Source organism: Adiantum capillus-veneris, chromosome 11 (genome assembly GCF_014529385.1).
Source record: "Adiantum capillus-veneris isolate H3 chromosome 11, ASM1452938v2, whole genome shotgun sequence".
Taxonomy (NCBI): domain Eukaryota; kingdom Viridiplantae; phylum Streptophyta; class Polypodiopsida; order Polypodiales; family Pteridaceae; genus Adiantum; species Adiantum capillus-veneris.
The window spans coordinates 1,955,429-1,978,154 of NC_140941.1; the positions used below are offsets into that span (position 1 = coordinate 1,955,429).

The window sequence follows — 22,726 nt, forward strand, 5'->3', positions numbered from 1 at the left end:
ACGTCTATAGAACCGAAAAACTCCTTTGGTGTCCACATTTCTCTAGAAATTTGCTCTTGGCTGGGCTTTGTTACTTTATGTCTGAATCTTAGTGCGTCTTGAAGTGTCGGAAAGGCATGGGGAATTTTTTGGAAGCCACTTCTGAGATCAAAACTTGTTCATATGAGGATTTTGAGGAGGCTTGGAAAGCTTGTGATGGCATGACACCTGTTCTCGAAGTGTATATTCCAGTGCAAGACCTCATGGACCCGATCGCGCAGTATGCTATGAATGCATTTATCTTGTTTTTCCCGAGGAAAATGCCTACTGTGCATGATGTTGGGCAATGGGTCAATGCTCTCCTCGAAGCTCAGCCTGTCCGTCGTGTCTGCTTTGGTGCTTGTGGTTTTTATGTTCTCCTGTTGGTGGATACCGAAGCCCGTCTCCACTCTATTTGACACGCAGATGACCCATATTTTGCAGTGGGCGTTGACATCAAAGTCTTATCCACCATAAATGCTTGGTGTGGGTAGAAATTGTTGATTTCCCTCGCACATGGAGACACTTTCTACTGCTATTGGTTGCACAGCTTGGGAAGGTGGTGTGCCCTCCCAAATTGGACGCGAACACCAATAGGTTTTGCGTACTTTGGGATACAGATAAACCAATTCTGAAGACATTATGGTTGATTCCGGGGACCCATGGGTGGGCACGCGTCCATTCAAACTTAAATGGCGCAAATTTGTAAATTCATACTTCTGATGTGGTAAATTTGGACACATGCAATCCAAATGCCCTGAACCGGTTTTGCGGTGTCACCTGACACATCCAACCCTATGTGTCCGTTGACAAGCTACAGCATGACCGTGCATAGGAAGTGATCTGGCACTTTTGTGAGTCTGTTCGCAGACCGTGCATGTCCAGACACTTAGAATACATGCATATTCTCTGGTTGCACACAACATGACCATCAGATTTTAGTTAGATCCCATCAGTAGCATTTTTACAGTGCATAGGCCTATTTTCCCTATTTTTGACATTGTTTACTTATTATTTTTAAGTGACTTCTGTTGGAAAGTAGGTAGGGCAATTTTGCTAAGTTTGTATAAATAGAAACCTAGCGCTAGCACTTTCTGGCAGAAGAGGGCAGCAGGAGCACCGCTCAACAGGCAACTTCTCAGCAAGACCCCTCCCCCCCCCCCCCCCCCCCCCCCCCCCCCCCCCATATAAGCAAGGCTAACGTTTTTGCATCTGCAAGGACCTAGCGTTTTCTTCTACAGGCAGCCTGGTGATTGTTGCACAGCAGATCAGCCCCGGCAGCAGCAAGACCCATCAAGAAGCCTAGCGTTTTGCATTTGCAAGACAACCGGTAGCAGCAGGAGCAATTTCAGCCTTAGCGTTTTTGGTTTGCAGATGACCTCAGCGTTTTTGTAGATCATCGCGACAGAATCAGCCATAGGACCAGCGTTGTCAGTTTTCAGACTTTAGCACTCGCAGAACAAGTTTCGAACCTCGCAGATCTCACCTTCCCGCAGCAGTTCCTCGCCACACCGTGGGATCCATCGAAGTTTGCAGTTTCAGCCCGGAAAACGCAGATTTCAGCATTTGCGGTTTCAGCGCGTTGTCATCGCATCGTCGCCATCGACATAGAGTCAGAATTCAGCAGATAAAGATTTGCAGATTTCAGCCATTAGCGTTTTCAGATTTCAGCTCGTCGTCCTCATCGTCGTCCACATCGTCGTCCACATCGTCGACAAGTCCAAGCATTGTAGAGATTTGTGCAATCATAAGTAGACCGCTCTCGCCATAGAGAGTGGGTCCTTCGGAGGAGGTCTCTTTTCACTCATTGAGAGCGGAACGTGCACTTAGCGGCCGGCCAATCGACTTGAGGTGGGGAAAGCAACCTTGGTGTGAGTGCAAGGCCGCCAAGGGGTGTGCCCGCGGGAAAGAGAAGAACTCGGGTGAAGAGAAGATCCTTCTCTAACACAGATTGCAAGCGAAAGAAGAACCTCAAGAACCTCAAGAACCTCAAGAACTCAAGAACCCCCAAGAACCAAGACCCGCAAGAACCCAAGTTCTTGGTGAACTTAAGAACCCAAGACCACAATAACCCACTAGAACCCACGACTTCAGTGGATGGTCATCACTCGAAGCGGAATGGATACTTACCTTAGAGGTGATGAGCATGAGAGAGGCGAAGAAGAATTTTCCCCACCAGGAGGTTTTTCCAACCCTCCCCTTTCCCCATCTACGACAAGGATTGCACTAACTCCTATGGAGGCTTTTGACAAGATGATGATGGACAGGAAGTTAGAACGCGAAGCAAGAACAGTAGAAAGAATAGCGTGTGAGCGCGAGCAAGCACGCTTGGAAGCCAAAGTAAGACAAGCACAATTTGATCGCGAGAACGAAGCAAGACAAGAGAAGGGCGACTAATACATGAAAGAGTTGTGGCGACTTTTTTCTATTGTGGAGGCGCAGTTTGCACAGAATCAGGAAAAGGAGACTCTCTTAGTCTCTTCTTCTCCCAAGCATGACACAGGATTTGCATGATGATAAGCATGATGAATTGAATGACAATGATAAGCATGCTGATTTGGATGATAATGACAAGCATGATGATTTGTATGATCACGATGTGATTGTTCACAAGGATAATGGGTTAGTTGATTCTTTTTCTAGTGAAGCTAACCTCATTGCAGATTCGATCAATCACGAAGAATCGATCTTGGCTTTCGAGTCGAGGTTCACAACACCCCTCTAGGCAGATTCAATCAAACACGACGAATTGATGTTGGCTCTCGAGCCTAGGTCCAAAGAACCCTTACAGGAAGTATTATGTGTTCGCATGATTAGTCAGCACGCATTGTTCGAGTTTTTCATTCGTGATCGTTTCTTGTATTTTAGTCATCGTCTATATGTGATACCTTTTCCTCGGCATGACATATTGAGCACGTTTCACTCATTGCACGGATGTATGCAGATTACTCATGAAAAGATGAAATGTTTGCACCCAAGGAACTCACATTCTATGTCTCTTCCTTGGAATGACACAGTTTCCAAAAGAGCACAAGAAAGTTTGAGCACCAAGCATGGGCATTTCCGTTGTGAATTGCCACTGTTGATTAGTTTAGATCAGCAAGACAAGATTCAATCTCATCGTTTGCGTGTGTGTGGTGAATGGTTTGGCACTCCGTCTATTTGTTCATCCACATTGCATGCACAATCTTTTAGGAAGACAAGATTTTTTCCAGTCACTTTACATGGAATGGGTATGTTCATGTTTTTGTGTTGGAAGTGGTTTCAGGAATTTTCAGCCTTGGAGATTCTTGAAGAAGGAAGAAGCATGACTCTAGACGAAGTTGAAGCATTGAAGGAGCCACAGAAGACTGTCGCTTTCGGCGCGGCCCAAAGAAGCAAGCGTTGCAGACCTTTATGAAGTTCAAGTATCGCACGACCCACGCATTAGAGTGGGCCGGCGAAGAGTCCTTCCTAGGATTCAAGACCCTATTGGCGATCTCCCTCGATGCCATACAGTTCGGTACCAGTACCTCACTTTGAAAAGGAGGGGATGTCACGTGACACATCCAACCCTGTGTGTCCGTGGACAAGCTACAGCATGACAAGGGTTCAGTTTAGTCAAGTCAGTCTAGAATAGGAAGTGATAAGGCACTTTTTGTGAGTCTGTTCGCAGACCGTGCATGTACAGACACTTAGATTAGATGCATATCCTTTGGTTGCACACAGCATGACGATCAGATTCCAGTTAGATCCCATCAATAGCATTTTTACAGTGCATAGGCCTATTTTCCCTATTTTTGACATTTTTCACTTATTATTTTTAAGTGACTTTTGCTGGAAAGTAGGTAGGGCAATTTCGCTAAGTTTGTATAAATAGAAACCTAGCGCCAGCACTTTCTGGCAGAAGAGGGAGCAGGAGCACCGTTCAACAGGCAACTTCTCAACAAGACCCCCCTCTCCCCCATCAGCAAGGCTAGCGTTTTTGCATCTGCAAGGATCTAGCGTTTTCTTCTACAGGCAGCCTGGTGATTGTTGCACATCAGATCTGCCCCGACAGCAGCAAGACCCATCAAGAAGCCTAGCGTTTTGCATTTGCAGGACAACCGGCAGCAGTAGCAGGACCAATTTCAGCCCTAGCGTTTTTGGTTTGCAGATCAACCTCAGTGTTTTTGCAGATCATCTCGACAGAATCAGCCATAAGATCAGCGTTTTCAGTTTTCAGCCTCTAGCACTCGCAGAACAAGTTTCGAACCTCACAGATCTCACCTTCCCACAGCAGTTCCTCGCCGCACGGTGGGATCCATCGAAGTTTGCAGTTTCAGCCCGGAAAACGCAAATTTCAGCATTTGCGTCTTCAGCGCGTCGGCGTCGCATCGTCGCCATCGACATAGAGTCAAAGTTCAGCAGATAAAGATTTGCAGATTTCAGCCCGTCTCGTCATCGACATCGTCGGCAAGTCCAAGCATTGTAGAGATTTGTGCAATCATAAGTAGACCGCTCTCGCAATAGAGAGTGGGGCCTTCGGACGAGGGTTTTACGACATCTCTGGTGCCGTATTCTCTTCTCTCTCTATCTCTCAGACTCATGCACTTTCATTCACAGTGTCCATTCACTTTGTTTGTGTCCATTGCACTCTCTCACTAAAGGAACGGAAGGCTCTCCCTTCCATAAGTAAAAGGAACCTTGAGCACAGTTTGGAGCACTCATCTTGAGCAAAGTTCAACATTCATTGCGTTGCACCTTACATGCAGCCCCCTCCTTCAGCGGTTCCTTCATGTACTGTTGTATCTATGGGTAAATCTAACAGTGAGGCTAAGCAAAATGGAGTCTCCATTACTAATGTGGCTCCCAATGTCCATTACTAATGTTCTGTAAAGGGTAAAAATGTTGGGTCCAATGATGGTGGCGCTTGGGTGGTGCCTAAAAAGGTAGTGAAGATTCGCGTTGCACCCTCCTCTTGGAATTATGTTCCACTTGTCAATGCTAACAAGAATGTGTCGTTCAAGAAACTTCCATGTAATGATAATCACACATTGATTGATTCATGGGAAAAAGTGATGCTCTCTTACAAAGATGTGCTGATTGGTGCAGACTCCATCTTGCATGACAATTTTGTGGTTATTTTTTCTGCATTGAATCAGCGGATCAGTCCTGGTACGGATAGAGTGGAGGAGAATGTGCCCATGGGCACGCCTACTTAATTTCCTATGTTCTTTGGCCACCTGTACATATGATTTCTCATGTATGATCGCATTAGATGCATCTCATATAATGTGCGTGGGTTATGCAACCTTGATAAATGGCGGCTAACCTAGCATTATGTAAAAACATGTAGGGCAGATATAGTTGTTTTGCAAGAACACAATCAACACGAGTTTGTTGGTCAATATTCTTACTCTGGGGGCTATTGGATTGCGTATGCTGGCTTGCATGGTTACTTGGGACTATCGATGATGGTTCGTCATGAGCCTCAGCCAGTTCTTGTGCATCGTTCTAGTGCATAACGATCCATGTGGTCGATGGATGGTTGTGCAATGCTTGTTGAATGGTCAGATCTATGAATTTGGAGGCGTATATGCATATGCAACCTCTTTGAAAAGGGCCGCCTTATGGCGAGAGATCTCTTCTTATCCATGGAACTCCAATGCATTCCTTTGTGGTGATTTTAACAATACTCGAGTTATGCATGATAGCACCGCAGGGAGTTCAGATATGGTGAATGCTGAGAGGCAAGCATTGGACCATTTTCTTGCTTCTGTACAGATGCTTGATTCATGGATCGATGGTATGTACTCAGTTTACAACAGTATGACAATTTTGGATGTGACACGAGGTTGGACTACACCTTGTATCTATCAGATCATCACCGTGTGTTGTTGACTTAGATCGACCTCTTTCTCGGAAGTGCTTGTATATCAACAATGTTTATCTTACTCATGAGGCGTTTCGAGAAATGATTTTGGATCTTGTTCCCCTTGCTAGTTCACAAGCATCTTGATCCTCACGTCGCTTGATTTGTTTGTTATGCAGTTGCAGTGTGCTATTCAAGACTATGGTAGGCAGTATATACATTGGATTCGGGGGAATGTTGATGCTGCCAAACAGTTTTGTCACCGGCTCCAGGTTTTGATTGACTCACAGCCTTTGTTTGAATCTGAAATGTTGGAGTTGTGTGAAGCTCGTGTATGTATACAACATAATGACAAACGGAAACTTGATAAATGGCAGACGCATGCTTGTCAACGGGCTTTTATGGACAAAGGTTGTGCCTCGAAACAATTTTTTAAGCATTTGCATCATTCGAGGGTCTCTAAGGACATTAAGCGCGTCATGCTTCCTTCAGGTGTTTGGACATCATCCAAATAGGAACTTGCAAATGCCATGGTCGCTTATTATAAGCTGGTGTTTGCTGCTCCTCAGCCCTCCACGACAGTTTGTCAAGCACGACAAGTGTTGCTCTCTCATGTGCATCCAATTCTTTTTTCTCAAGAGGCCCAATGTCTTGAAGAACCATTCATTGATTCGGAATTGCATTGTGCATTGCTTGCATTGGGCCGTTGGCGATCCCTTGGCTGGGATGGGTTTATTGTGGAATTCTTCCTTTCCTTCTGGAAGACTCTTAAAGAGCCTTTGCTTTTTATGTTGAATGTGGCATGGGAGAAACAAGATTTGCCAGCATCCTGGAAAGAGGGGTTGCTTAATTGTTGTCAAAGCAAGCATTGTGTGAGCAATTTTCTCATTGGCGGCCAATTACTTTGATGCCTGTCGTTTACAAGATATTACAAGATATTGGCTAAGATGTTGGTGAATCGGATTAAAGATCACCTTCTCAGAGGACTCCGCCAGGCTCATTTTGGGTTCATTCCTCGCCGCCAAATCACTGACAACTTGGCTAATATTCTGGTTGGCATGGAATATGCAAAATACACGGTAGCAGGATGTTCTTGTAATGCAAGTTGATATCAAGAAGACTATCATTTATTTCTTGTATGCTCATCGTACGTCCTCGGGGATTCTTAAAGGTGAACTCACGAACCTTGGCCTCTTGGTTGTTCGGTTAGGCAGGGTTGTCCCCTTAGTGCATTGTTATATGCCAGTGCCACACATCCCTTCTTGATGTATCTTGATCACTTGACTTCTGATGGTTGTCTTCATGGCTTGCGCTTACCTTCGGGTGAGACCTTCATTGGGTAGGCTTATGCAAACGATTCTTTGTTTATGCATCGCAATTGCCAGGCTGATGTCCAAGTGATTATGGATGCTCTGGAACTGTATGGTCTTGCGGCTGGTCTTAGAGTCAATTTCCGCAAATCGAAGCTTCTACTGCTTGATTCTTGTGATTGGCATAATTGGCTATGGTTAGGAGAGACTGTTCCTCTGAATGTGATTAGCAGGCATCTGGGGTATCCAACTGGATGGAATATCACTCATGCTCAAAAGGTGGATTGCGTTATGCAATGCTTGAATGCCAAATTGCATTATTGGAAATTGCCCACATGGCCATTACATGTTCGCTTGCGAATTGTTTGAAGTATCTTGATGGCCTATGTTCAATTCTATTTGCCCTTGTTGCATTGGCCTTGGCATTGTCTCGCTTCTCTTATGTCGGCTATTTTGTGGCGATCACATGCTCACAAAAAAGGTTTTTGTTTAATTTCAATGGAGAAACTTTGTACTCCTAAGTGATTAGGTGGTCTCAATATCTTGGACATGCGTAGGCATGTTATCGACAGGAAAGCCATGTTGTTGCCTGCTCTGTGCAACCAACTCAGCCTTGGACATTTATGCTTGCCTACCTATGTCAGTATGTGGTTACTTCCTCCTTTGGTCATTGGCAACCCTCTCTTTGGAAGGTAGTGTTTGGCAAGATGAAAGGCCACATTCCTGGATGCCCTTTTACTTCCAGCTTGATTTTTGCTTGGAAAGATGTTACAATTCGTTTATCATGGCATGGCAGTACGTAGGGAATTCGCTTCGCCAAGAGAGTCTTCATTGGAGTTACGCGTTTCCTTTTACTTTGGTTGACCGTTCGCCTCGCCAGGCATATTTTCTCTCGTCGTGGCCTTCGCGTAGTTGGTAATGTGGTTGATGAGGCAGGCTACACTCTTCAGTCTCCTTTGGCTGCTCGCCATTTTGGATTGGGTGTGCAGTAGTGCCCGTTCTGGAGAGAGCTCCAAAGTATGTTGACTGACTTTCTGCCCATTCCGCAATTTGCTGATGGTACTATCGTACTGGCATGTCTGATTGGAGTTTCCGGGATGCGCCTTTTGAGGCCATTTCTGCTAGTCGGGTTTATGCTCTTCTTCTGCCGCGGCCTTGGCTTGCTAATCAATGGAATGCCTAATGGTTGATGCACAAGTCTAACACCTGGGGGAAGAAGCCACTCTGTGCCATCTGGTAGAGCTTGCCTATGAAGGAGCCATTGTTTCTTTGGTGATGCTTGCTTGGAGTTCTCTCGGTTGGCACTTTTTCCAATACATGTCATGTCTGCTCTTCTCGGTGTTTTTGTTCGACTACAGAAGAGACTATTAGTCACCTGCTTTGGGATTGCTGCATTATTAGGATTTTCCTTCGCCGTTTATCAGATTGTATGTGGTTCCTCCATGGTCTTCCACAAACGGTTTTGGCTTTGGCATTCTCCTGCCTTTTGCACAACAGTTTGCAGTTTCTTTATGTGGGTCAGATTTTGGGCTTATTGGAAATTGTCCACTTGGCCACTACATGTGTGTCTCAGGAATGTTGAGTGCATTCTCATGGCTTATGTACAGTTTTGTTTTCCTTCGTTATCTTGGTCTTGGTTGTGCTTGGAGTCCCTTATGTCTAGTATTTTGGAGCATTTTGGGCGCACCTGGCCTCACAGGAAGGGTCTCCGGCTGTTATGTATGGACCAGTCGTGTTCTCTCAAGTGCCTTGGAGGGCTGAATATTTTGGATTTGCGAAGTCATGTTCTGGATCGGAAAGCTACGCTATTTCCAGTCTTGGTGGAACAACAACAACCCTGGACACTCATGGTATCACATTTTGTGTGCACATATTGTCACACTATCCTTTGGTCATTGGCAGCCAACATATCGGGAAGTTATTTTTGGGAAGCTTGGAGGGCACATTCCTGGCTGTCCCTTTACTACTTGGTCTCTCATTGTTGATTGGAAGGTTATCACCTCGCAGTTGGAATGGCATGGTCGTCAATCCTCTCCTTCGATTGGAGAGCCTCCATTGGAGCAAGGCTCTCTTCGAAATTGGTCCAGCGGTCTCCTCTCCAGGCATATTTTCTTTCTCAAAAAGGAATATGCCAGGTACATCACGTGGTGGACAACACGGGTCATGTTCTTTCGTTCTGTGAGCGGCATCTCGGTTTCGATTGGGACTCCATTATTCTCCTCTTTGGTGGGAGATTCGTAGGATGTTTACTGATCTCTCACCTAATCCTCCTATAAATGTGGACTCCCGCTGCTCTGATTGGAATCTTGCTGATACAAGCCTAGAATGCATTTCAGCTTGCAATGTTTATGCCCTCTTGCAATTTGATGCGTGGATTGTGCATCATGGTAATGAGTTGTGGTCTCTCTCCAAGTCATCCTTATGGTGGAAACGCACATTCTCTACATTTGGCAGAGTCATCTCCCTCTGAAGGAACATATGTTCTTGTGGCGTTGCTTGGTGGGTGCTCTACCTGTTGGCAGCCTATTGCATGCACGGCATATTGCGCCTTCTCGTTGTATTGGATGTCATGAAGTGGGGTTGTTGCTACTTCAGATGCTTCATTCGACAGGTGTTGGCTGCTCTTCGACTCCATTTTCCTTCCGAAACTTTTCACAGACGATTTTGGCTGTTTAAGATGCTTCAATCCCTGCAGTCTCAGTTTACGGTCTTTTTCGGTTGGATCAGATTTTGGGCTCTGTGGGCCATTTGGCACCATCGCAACCTCTTGATGTTTCAAGGCACTGATGTTGACCCGTTTCCCTGCTTCAAATTGTTGCTTGGTCAAGCTCTGCGTTCTGCCTATGATGTTGGAGACATTACTCTTGATGCCTACAGGATTTACTTTGACTGTTTCTAGCCCTCGAAGCCTCACGGTGCTCCGCTTTTTGTATCTCTTCTTTTTCGTGGGTTTTCCTTGCTTTTAGGTTTCCCACTTGTAAATTATCAACAAGAATTACACAAAAAAAAAGTGCGTGTATTGTTGTTATTGTTGGGGGGGGGGGGTTTGTGGAGATGGGGAGCTCGCAAGTGCTAGAAACGCTTTAAAGTTTAAAGCATAAAGGGCGATGTAAGACGTGCCCAAGAGAAGCCTAGTTCTTCGATACCATGTCAAAGTGTGCAACGGAGGAAAAACACACAAGGGAGAAATGAAATAAAATGTTATATTAACGTCTTCTAAAGGCAAAAATGCCCTATGCGACCCAAGGTTACATCATGGTGAATCTAATACAAGGTCTGGATAAAAAGAAAGAAACTAACTAAACAGAAACACTACTAGAGCTGTAAAAGGTGGCTATCAAGAGCATGAGGGTTACATATACAAAAGGTGCATGTGTATCTCAAAGAATAGATACAAAATGGTGGATTTGTGTATCGGAATTCAGAGATGGCTTGCATTGGTCGGTGCATGATTGTGTCGATGTCCTCCATGGTGATAGTCTGCATTGGGCGTCTCCTAAGTGTCGCCAATATAGATTCGATCCTCTTCTGCAACCTCCTCCGGCAATGGGAGCATCCCCTCATCCTGGCCTCCTGGATCTCCCTAGCTTTGCTGCTCGATCACTTAGTATACCTCTGCTATCACAAATCAATGGGAGCATCCCCTCATCCTGGCCTCCTGGATCTCCCTAGCTCTGCTGCTCACTTAGTATACCTCTGCTATCACAAATCAATGACGTGGATTGGCGTAACGGGCAGGCGAGGGGCCCAAGCCCTAATGGAAGAAGGAGAAGAAGTTTTCACCAGCTTACGGATCCTAGCGCAGTGGCCCAAAGGATAGATCGGGTTAGGTTTTAAAATCCTCAACCGACCAACTTATCAGAGTTTTGCTGAGGGGCCCAAAATCCTTAAAAAACAGGACCTACAAATTCCGTAGAGGTTGATGACGTGGCAATTGTACGGATTTCTGCGATTTGTGTGGATGCTTGTGGGGCACGAACTTTTGGTCCAATTGCTTTTAAAACTGAAGTTTTTCATGTAACCACTTTTGGGATAGACCAAGGGCCTTTATAAGTGTGCCGAGGGCGACCTCACTTTTCTCATAGCAGCTTGGGAGCACTGAGAGAGGACCCTTGGACATTGTACCTTTGAAGCATAATATTAAAGAAATACGGAGAAGGGGCACCAGTCGTTGGGGGAGTGCATCTCAGCGCGGAACTATGCCATGCCGTGTCGAATCTCCTCTCTCTCTCTCTCTCATGCCAGAGATATGCTTGCAGAGCTTCTTGCTATGATGTTTAATCGAGCCATGTATGAAGGCTTTCCTAAGACTTGGAGTATGTCTACAATTGTGCCTATTTTCAAGTCAGGAGATCCCATGATTACCGGGAATTATCGCACCATAATGGTTGGTCACACATTGGAAAGGCTGTATGCATCCGTTCTTGAGCAGGAGCTAAATAGATGGGCAGAGTGAGAGGGCATAGGAGCACCAGGGCAAGCAACATTCAGGAGAGGTTTCTCCACTCTTGACCAGATTCTGACACTTAGAGCTATTATTGAGGAGGGTAGACACCATGGCAAGAGGATCTATTGTAGCCTTGTGGATTTCCGCAAAGCTTTTGACACAGTGCCAAGAGACAGACTTATACGCAGACTATAGGACATGGGTGTGCCTATAGAGCTAATATGGGGTATTTTGGCTTTATACAGGACAATGATGGGGCGAGTACTCACTACTGAGGGAATGTCTGACATGGTCCACTCCATTGTTGGAGTGAAGAAGGGATGCCCCCTATTTCCGACTCTTTTTGGTATGTATGTGGATGAGTTTTCAGACTATGTAGAGCAACAGGGAGATAGATGGGCTCAGCTAGCAGGGACATGGATTCCGTTGTTACTATATGCTGATGATATTGTGTTGATTTTTGACTCTCCAACGGGGATGCAACGCCATTTAGATGCTTCACACACATTTGCTCGTGGTAGTGGATTTTCTGTCAACCTTGGGAAAACCAAGATTATGGTGTTCAACACCACATCACAGTGGGTCAGGAGGTAAGCACCCATATTTATGTATGGCCAGGAGACTGTGGAGTACATAGATGCATACACCTATCTTGGGGTAGTCTTCAGTGGACCGGTGTTTACATTGAGGAGAGCATCAGAGACTAGATTGACGAGAGCCTATGCAACCTTGGGAGGATTGGAGAGGATGTGTTCGCATGTGGAACCGCGAACAAAGCTCTGGCTTTTTGACACTCTAGTGACTCCAACTATGCTCTACGAAGTTCAGGTATGGGGATCTTGAGTAGACCATCATGGGAGATGTGGTAGGACAGACGGATGGAGATATATGGGGAGGCCTTTGGTCTTTATAATCGTTCAAATGATTCGGGCTAAGGTCTCATTGCCGCATGAGATTATCCGAGCCGAGCTACCCCCCCCCCCGTGGTCGAGGCATTGACTAGATCAATATCCTTTTTACACAGATTATGGGACCTCCCCAAAGACAGATATGCTCGGCTTGCCCTGGAGTCATCTCGAAAACTAGCGCTACAAGGCGATACAACATGTTGGTATGGACAGATTACAACGTGGTTTCAATCACATGGTTTCAGCATGGATAGATTGCCTCCGCTTCAGTACTCCCTGGATGCACCCTCCCTATCTCTCACATGGACAGAGATCACCAGACTCATACGTCAGGATCTAATTCAGCTAGATACTAGGAGCACATGGATACAACCGACACTGGAGTTGGGCACGAAGATGGTCTTCTACAGAGAGAATCTTCTCCAACTCACAGAGGACGGTTTTGTTACTAGGCCCTCATGCTTGGATACGCACTTAACTCATGGGATACGATGCGCTATTAGGCAGATACACACATCCTCACATCAGCTTGAGATTGAGACTGGCCGATTTCGAGGAGTACCAGTAGGAGCCAGGATATGTCGCTTAGAGCCAGAGACAGAGCTGCACTACACATGTCATTGTCCGACGTACTATGAGATACGAGGCTGCTTCCACTGTCTGTTCAGAAAGGGTTTTGGACCATTTTCTAGAGTCATGAGATACGAGGATCAGAGATGTCTCGGATTGTTTCTACTAGAGCTGCACAGACTTAGGGAGAGCTTGTTGAGGACATCAGGGGAGAGACAGTCTCAGAGACAGATCAGAGATTTCTTTACACTAGCCAGGGGAGAGCCAGAGGAGCATTCATCACAGCAGATCTTAGAGCGAGGTCACCAAGAAAGGGAAAGGTAAGGAAGCTCCTTGTACATCGACTCTTATTAACATGACCCTCGAAGAGGAACAAAGGAGGAGGATGTAGGCTCTACGTGTGAGGGTAACCGGCCTCAAGGACATAAACAATGTGGAAAAAGAGGTCACAATCATCACATCCATGATGGGGGTGGACAAGCCTTCACACACAAAGGCTTGGAGAGTGGGCAAGAAGAGTGATTGCATGGGAGAATCTTCAAAATAGAGAGCTCTCATACTATGCTTCCCCTCCTTGGAAGAGAAGAAGAAATTCTTTAAAAAGAGGCCTACTCTCAAGAAGACAGGTATTTTCCTCGGTGACGATCTCACTCTCTCATAGCTTGCGCATATGAGAAGGTAATGCCAGAGATTACTGCGGCAAGGGAGAAGGGAAAAACGGCCTTTTATAGAGATGGTCGAGTGGTGATTGTAGAGCGGTACTCTACATGATGATGTAAGACCTATGAGACCACACTGAGGATGGCTACTTGGAGTTGTAATGGATCTATGAGGTTGGACGTTGGTGCCTTTGAGAACAGTTTCAGAGACAGGGACATTGTTTTCTTCTTAGAGACTCATCAGGCACGTGGACAGCTTATGCCACATGTGGTGGGATACATATGCGAGACAACCCACAGGACAGTCGCGAGATCTGAGCATGGGAGTAGAGGTTCAGGAGGAGTAGCAGTGCTGTTTAGGGAGGAGTTACAGCCACTACTACATATTGTACGGAGAGATGATCATGCTAGATACATGTGGGTGAGGCTCAAAGTTGACACAGGTCGATTTCTATACATTGCCATATGTTACTTCCCCCCAAGTACGTCAGTATATACTCCACCCAGAGGACAATCGCCTTTCTCTATACTAGATGATGATATATGGGAGTTTTCTAGGGATGGTGATATTATCCTCCTAGTTCAATGCCCGAACGAGAAACTCTCATACAATCTTCTATGACATTTCAGATGAGATGCTTAGAGAGCTGGATGTGGGTGACTTGGGGCTTGAAAGACAAGTTTCGACCCCATTGTTTGCGTGTGTTTGATGAATGGTTTGGCACTCCGTCTCTGTGTTCATCTACATTGCATGCACATTTTTTAAAGAAGACTAGAATTTTTCCAGTCGCTTTACATGGAATGGGGATGTGTTGGAAAGTGGTTTCATGGATTTTCATCCTCGGAGATTCTTGAAGAAGGTAGTCGCATGACTATAGACGAAGTTGAAGCATTGAAAGAGCCACAAATGACTTTGCGTCGCTTTCGACGCGGCCCAAAGAAGCAAGCGTTGTAGACCTTTATGAAGTTCAAGTATCGCGCGACCCACACATCAGAGTGGGCCGGTGAAGAGTCCTTTCCAAGATTTCAGATGTTGTTGGCGATCTCCCTCGACGCCATACAGTTCGGTACCAGTACCTCACTTTGAAAAGGAGGGGATGCCACGTGCACATCTAACCTTATGTATACGTGGACAAGCTACTTCATGACATGGATTCAGTTCAGTTCAGTTTAGTTAGCCTAGCTTAGGAAATGTTCTGACACTTTTGTGAGTGTTTGCAGACCGTGCATGTCCAGGCACTTAGAGTAGATGCATATCCTCTGGTTGCACACATCATGATCATCAGATTACCATCAGAACTCATCAAGAGCATTTTACAGTGCAGAAAACCTATTTTTCCTATTTTAGCCATTTTTCACTTATTAATTAATAAGTGACTTTGTTGGGAAACCGCGTAGGGCAAATTTGACAAGCATGTATATAAGAAAACCTAGCGCTAGCACTCTCTTGCAGAAGAGGCAGCAGGGACTGGTGTCCAAAGCACTTTCTCAGCAAGACTCCCCCGGCTAGACCAACCTAGCGTTTTCCAGCCAACAGACCAAAGATCAAGCCTAGCGTTTGTCATCAAGATCAAGCCTAACGTTTTTGGATCCTTCTACAAGCACCAACAAGCAGCAATATTCAGCAGCGTTTTTGCAGTTGCTGAAATTGCATTTTTCAGCCTCAGTATAGTAGCGTTTTCAGCCTACTGAAATTGTGATTTTCAGCCCTGCTGTCCAATGTTTCCAGACAAAACTAGCGTTTTCAGCACCTGAAACCAGCGTTTTCAGCGTGTCGTCGTCACCTCGTCGTCATCGCCATCGTCATCGACATAGAGTCAGAATTCAGGAGATAAAGATTTGCAGATTTCAGCCATTAGCGTTTTCAGATTTTAGCCCGTATCGTCATCGTCCTCATCGTCGTCGACATCGTCAGCAAGTCCATGAGGCTCGTGCGGAGTAACCATTCTTTGGGGCAACCCAAACCGGTAAATTATCTCAATGTTGGCCACTTTAAACTAAACCTGCAAGCATATGCCATAAATAAGCCATTTAAACTTTATTTTACTCTTCAATAGGTGGATGCGACAGAGCTGAAAATGGTAGATGATCTTAGACCAGAGGAGGTGGACCGACAGATTAGAGACGAGCAGGAGCAGATTCTCAGAGAGCTGCATAGAGAGCTTGATAGCGTGGATCGTCGTGTGACTAGATCACGTGCACAAGCTCTTAGCCTTCCTCTACGCACGGTGGGAGGAGATCCAGACACTGTGAGACAAGAGAGTATTCGCAGGGGGAAGCTTCCTATTCGCTCCATACCTTTACTTGCACTGGCAGAACCTATGGTGACTCGAAACAAATCTGTATCCAGCTTCAATAAGTCTTCATCGCTTTCTTCCTCTTCAACATTGGTGGACCCTTCATCATAAGTCGACTCGGTTTCATATTCATAACTGGTGCTAGAATCCCTGTTATCACCCCAGCTGCTCTGGATGAAAGCGGCTCTCCTTAGTCTTCAGATCCAACACGATTTGCCCTCCATTTTCTCGATCCAGCAAGGTAAATACCCCTTCTCCCAATCTTACTTGGCCCCAATTGCCAGCAACCATGGCCTCCCCAATATAATTGGATAAGCATTTTCACTTGCTTTCATGACAAAAAAGTCAATTAAGCATTCAATTCCCATGACCTTTACCTTCACATCGTGTGCCACTCCTAAACACCGAGCTTTGGCATGGTTGGCCATCCTCATTCGCACATTGGACCTCACAACATCTGTAATACCAATATCCCTCATAGCAGACTCTGTGATCACAAGACCTGGGCACCATCATCAATATAGGCTTGCACATGCTTCTTTTTTTCAAGCAAAACTTCCACCACTAGAAGCACATCAGTCGGACTCCCCACCCTAAAGGCTAGATTCTGTACTGCATGCATGTTTTCTTCTACTCGGGGAAGCCTTACACTGACATTGGTTGACCACTGCCTCCTTAATTTAGGGTTTAATGCGAGCAGTTGCCCAAAATTGATGTTAGCTTTTTGATTTTGAACATCTCTTACCAGATCATATTCAGGATTCCCACGCCCCCACTGAAAATCCTTCTGTGTAATTCTTCGTCTTCGTCTTCTCTTGCTTGGCTCTGGCTGCTCTCGACCTTCTTTCACCTTCTCTTTACCCTTCTTTGCTCTAGTTTCACGTTCTGTCTCGGTCTCTCTTTCGCCTCTTGCTCTTTTGTTAGCCATAATATGAGCTTCCTGCCTGTCAACACCAATAATATCAACCCTTTGCACTTCATCATTATCTGACGGAGCTGCCTGTACTTGGTTTTCGACTGCTTGTTGCTCCCTCTGACCATTAAACTGCGCTTGACCCTTGCCTCGAGCAAACAGAGGATACATACCGCCCCTTTCCCTCGGCCGGTGAGGGCAATCTGGAGCATAATGGCCCTCCTCTCCGCAATTATAACACCTACCAGGCAATTGCCTAGCTGTGTCTCTTTCTGTCCTTGTTTGGCCTTTGTTCATAACACTTAAAACTGACGTATCCATTGTTGAGGAACGGTTGATACCCCACGATTAGGTTGATTCCACTTGAACTACTTTCCTCGGACTTGAGGTAGGATTGGGAACCATAGTTTCGTATCCCAACGCACCTCGCTCAATCTTCTTTTTAATTTTTTGGCTCTTTGCTCGTGCAATAGCAATAACCCCGTTGTAATTCTCCGGACCCTTGAAATCCACCTTTTCATGAACTTTGGGATGCAAACAAGCCATAAATTTTTCCAAATGGAAGTACTCACCTACATTAGCCAATTGCATGGCAATTGCAAAGTTCCTCCAGCATTCCTCGAAACGGCCGAGGAAAACACCGAACTCCTCGTTCACATCTTGCTTCAAATTCTTCAACTTTGTGTCCAGATCAATAGGAGACACCTCTTTACGGAAACCATGCAGAAAACGGGCCCGTAATGTCGGCCACATAAGTCTTGGCTCTCCTTCCAGGGCATAGAACCATGTCTTTGCTCTTCCCTGTATCAGCGGAATCGTTTGCATTTTGTTATCTTCATTTGGCATATGTAGTGAATCGTGATAGCATATACAACTCGAAATCGGCCATCCACTCTTCCGGATCATCTTCTCCGGTGAAAACTGGTCCATAACTGCGCGATGCCATCTCTCGTTGATGGAAATACCTTTCTTTGTGCAAAACCAACGAGCAATCGGTTGCTCCTCCCTGGGGGCACCAGAAGATGGAGAGGGGGAATGAAGTACACACTCGACACACAACACAAAGCCTCCCTATAGCCCAGGGTATCCACAACACCCCTAACCTCTCAAATAACACCTTCAAATTGGCTAATTTGCACTAACAGACCCGCCTTTGCACACAGAACAACAATCTCCTACCCTGCAGAAACACCACTCAACACTAATGCACCTATACCGCTCAACTCACCCTTTCCGGCTCACAAAACACCCTGATTCTACCCTCTTGTAACATGCTTCATGCTGCAGGCACACCCTACCGCAAGCATTGACAAGCACACCAAGAGCGAGAGAAAAGGAGGGGAATGGGGAGAAGCAACACGAGAAAGAGGGGCAAAGGCCTAGTAGTATTGCATAAGGAGATATTACAACCAAGTTTGCAGCTCCAATGGAAAGCTTCCAATACACAGGCTTGCAGGTCTTCAATAACTCTCTCTGGCAAAAAAAGCCCTTAAAAATTCATGTGCATCCTCTTTTAGAGGCATGACTTAATCCCAAAAAAGAAAAAAATGGGGTCCTAAACTACTCGTGCATTTAACTTTGAGTTCACTGTGGTATTTGGTGCATTGTTTACACTTGGCATGCTTCATTTTTGGGCAACCAATGCATGGTGCGCACATTGCTTTGTCCGCCCGACTTGGCCGCCTACTTGCTCCTTGCACTTGTTTTTTTTGGGCTTCTTTGAACTCTCTCTCCCTCTCTCCATTGGCGGGATTGTCCGGCTCTCTCTCTCTCTCTCTCTCTCTCTCTCTCTTGTCATCTGCCGCGAGACACTCCTCTACCCGAGCTCTAGCGATAGGGGGGCACCCTTACCTTCAAAAAATTTGGGTCTCTAGTGGGCGCGGGATCGAGCCCCATATCCTGCCACGTCATCGTGCCGGGCCGACACCCGTTCCCGCCCGCACTGGTCAAGGGCCGCCGCCATCTGCCACCGGCTGGGCAAAACACCACCGCACCACCCCACGCGCCACCGCGTACACCCCATGCACCCAACTTTTCGACTGCTGTAACTTTCTACTCCGGGCTCCGTTTGACGCATAGTCAACTCCTGCTAGCTCGGTACATCGCACAACACCTTCTCGAACTCTGTTGCAACCACAAGATGGTGCGACTCCCCGTGTGGTCAGGTGGACACTAACCTAGCCCCTGACAAAACTTGAAATGGCCATATGCAGCAATTCGTAGCTCTGATTGGTAATCTGAAAAGATGGGTATGCTCCATAAATCGAGCACTACACGCCTATACACTGACATCCACTTGGGCCACATGTCCCCATCTGCCCTCTCTGGCAAGAATCTGCAACGCATTGCACCTCCAAACTCCAATAACTTGGGCTCCGTAGCTCGGTTTGATGAGCCGTCTGGACCTACTCCTTCATCACTTCAAGCTCTACATTCTGGGCCCAAAGACTGCACATGAAACCTCCTTCTCCTGCTCCCCAAATTAGCCCCTTTTGGAGCCTTCCTTGGCCTATAAACCGCATTAGCCGTACGTTTCTGTTGCCACCTGTCTGCCTATGAGCTTTACAACTGCTCTAGCCCTTTGCCATGCTTCTGCTAGCCTGCACATACCTACCCATGACATCTTCTATGGTCGACACACTTTGGCTGTACCACCGTTTCAACCCTCAAAATCTTGGCTGTTTCCATTTCGGGGTTTCTGTTTCTCATAACTCAGCATCAAGGAGTTTCCCTCGGTTCCTTGCACACAATTCTCTCCAATTAGCAGGATTACCTTTTTCCCATAGTTACAGGGAATGGTCATTTTCATGCTTCCATTCTCTGTTTCCATTTTGAATCTGCATTCCGTGTTTTAGACATGAGTATCCGTAACAGAGAATGGCAATTCATACCCGTTTCTGTTCCATGTTCCACGTTCCAATGTTGTGTTCCGGGTAACGATGCTCTTCAGTGGCTGGCTGCACGGAAAGGGGCAGAGGTAGGAGTCGGACTAGCTTATAAGGGCTACCCCTGAGTGTGCTTTGGGTGCAGCATCCCCTTCTTATCGGAGTGCCCATTGGCACAATAGATATGGCTCGGGATACTTCCCATGATGGTATTCATTCTTGCAGATATGAGTTTCACTTAGGGGGCAGCGGCATGGCTAGCTATCTTGGGGTCAGCACTTGGTTATGAAACGGAGGGCTGTTTTGAGGCAGAGCAGGCCAGCTTGGCTATCAGGTCTAGGCTGGGCGACCTCACTAGTGCCCTATGCCTGTCTTCTCGAGAGCGACCTCCAGTGCCGAGACCTCAGATGGGAGATTATCGGTAGCCTTGCCCTCTGGTCTTTATGGAGGCTCTATGTTTCAGAGTCTTCGAGGGTCAACTTAAGCATCTCGAGCCACACTATGGTCTTTTAAAGCATGGATTTTTCTCATGTCTTAAGATTCTCCAGCGAAGATCTATGCGATTGTGGCTTGCATTGTTCTGAGAGCTAGATTAATGCATTTATTTGTACTGCATTTTTTATGGAACTTAGAAATTTTGGAATATGTAGATTTTGTCAAAGCTTTTGTATATATATGTTAAGTTGATGAGCTGATGTATATGTCTATGTACATATTCATGTCTTGTTTGCTGCTAATGTGCAGCTTGTTTCCCCTTGATGCTTGAATTTGTATGCCTTCTGTTTGTTGCTTCTTTGTCTGTTCTCTTTGATGGTTATGGCATCTTGCGCTTCTATGCATGCCTCCCCCCATTATTGCTTAAAATTCCTCATACTAGTTGGTGCTTACTGGAGTGTTTTTTTATTAGGTAGTTATGACTGCTGTCTCAGCAATACTTATGGACAGAGCTGGGAGACGTCTCTTATTGATGGTAAGTAATTGAAATGGCTTTACACTCATTTGCAAAACTCTTGTAATCGTTTCTTTATTTTGTGCAGGTGTCCTCAGGTGGGATGTGTGTTACTTGTTTTCTTGTAGGGCTCTCCTACTACTTACAGGTATTATGCGAAAGTTCCTAGATTGTTCACAATTCTTTAGTTGGACCTGCATCAAAAGTATTTTGTGCGAGGCTACCTTAGACACAATGCATTGTGTTATCTTTTGGTGATTTTATTGTGGAACGTTTTGGGTCTTAGTAAGGGTGGTGCTTTGTAGGCCCATGCAGACTCCTCTTTGCAAACGTTCGTTGGAATCATGGCTCTTATCAGTCTTCTGGTATCTACATGTTGATGGTTGGACTATGCATTCAAAGGATTGATGAAGGGTATGGTTCTCTGACAAAGGCTGGTGTGTGTCACAACTACGCAGGTGTACATCATCTGTTTCTCTCTTGGACTTGGAGCGATACCATGGATCATGATGTCTGAGGTAAAAAGATCTGATTCTAGGACTTTCAACATGTCTTGTTTTGTGGGATGCTGAGCAGTGAAGCCTCACTTTGTCAATGTCTTACTGCACAGGTTTTTCCCTCCAATGTGAAGGGGTTAGCTGGAAGTTTGGCAACGCTTGTGAACTGGCTTGCAGGCTGGGTTGTTACACTCTGCTTCAATCCAATGCTCGAGTGGAGTTCAGCAGGTGACATTTTTGACCATCTTGCACACTAGTAGGATCAGAATTTTCTTCTTCGGTACGAGTCCTGAATCCTGTTTATGGCAGGATCGTTTGTTATCTTTGCGGGGATTTGTGCAATTACACTTGTATTTGTGGCATTGCGAGTTCCGGAAACAAAGGGGAAAACTCTAGAAGAAATCCAGGCTCATTTCAGATAACAATCGAAAGAGAATCTATTATGCTGAAGTCACTCTTGCAGTATGGACGTAAAGGCGGCCAAGCAAGACCTCTTCCATGAAGTTATATCATTTGGCGCATGGAAGGAGTGAAGGGGTAGCAGAATGTGGTGCACATTGATCAAGTTTGCCCTTTCCTTTCAAGTGCAAGTTCTTTTTCGGCACTTAGCATGTTTCGAATTCACACGGACCCACCTAGCAGTGGGTACAGCATGTTTTGGATTCACACTGACCCCACCTAGTAGTGGGTATAGGGGGCTTAGCTGTGCTATCCCTGCATTGATAGATCATATCCGACAATGAGACCACACAATTCTTTAAATCTTTGGTTGTTGAGAAAGAATTGCTATCAAATAAGCCTCTTTTTTCCTGTGCTTTTTGTATTCTATTGAATCAGTGGCACATGAGTCATGAATTTCTAGACGACGTTGTTGTAACGGAATGGTTCTAGAGAAGCTCATCATGTTGTGCGAGAGCTTTAAACTTGATGCTGAACTTGTGTTATTGACTGAGCTCTTTTGAGTGCTGCATACATAGGACCATGCACTCTAGACAATTTGTAAACAGATCGTGTGTGAGTCTTCTGTCTTGCGTACTTAACTCCAAGATATGAATACACTCTCAAGTATATATGGCAGCCAAACTGAAATGGAGCAAGTAACATCAAACATAACGAGGGCATGTCTCTCAGGAAATAACAGTTTTATCCCTTGGTGTACTTATATCATGCAGAACTTCCACCAAACTTCACCAGGTTAGATGGAATGCAAAATAAGAAAATGTCTAGCTGCTTTAAATATTTATATCGCCACCTTTGGACAAAAATCCATCGTCCAAAGAATGCATAATCATACAGTGATGAATACTTGATCTAGGTTCCTTATCATAGCATCATTCTCATTCCCTTAGTTTCAGCTTTCACCCCACCCCTACCCACTATTTTCTTTTCAGTTCTTTGTACTTTTTGTACCCATACCTGGTATTAGATTCACCACATGTA

The 22,726-nt window shown here is 45.6% G+C and overlaps 1 protein-coding gene across 1 annotated transcript in view; it reads left to right on the forward strand.

Moving 5' to 3' along the window:
* LOC147446797 (sugar transporter ERD6-like 6) overlaps positions 1-22,214 on the forward strand; it is a 145,027-nt gene extending 122,813 nt beyond the window's left edge. The window contains exons 13-18 of the mRNA XM_086522777.1: positions 20,748-20,810; positions 20,878-20,937; positions 21,095-21,154; positions 21,248-21,307; positions 21,400-21,514; positions 21,596-22,214. Coding sequence (XP_086378903.1) covers positions 20,748-20,810; positions 20,878-20,937; positions 21,095-21,154; positions 21,248-21,307; positions 21,400-21,514; positions 21,596-21,708 — 471 coding nt within the window. The 3' untranslated portion in view covers positions 21,709-22,214. The remainder of the gene's footprint in view (positions 1-20,747; positions 20,811-20,877; positions 20,938-21,094; positions 21,155-21,247; positions 21,308-21,399; positions 21,515-21,595) is intronic.
* The last annotated feature ends 512 nt before the right edge of the window (positions 22,215-22,726 follow it).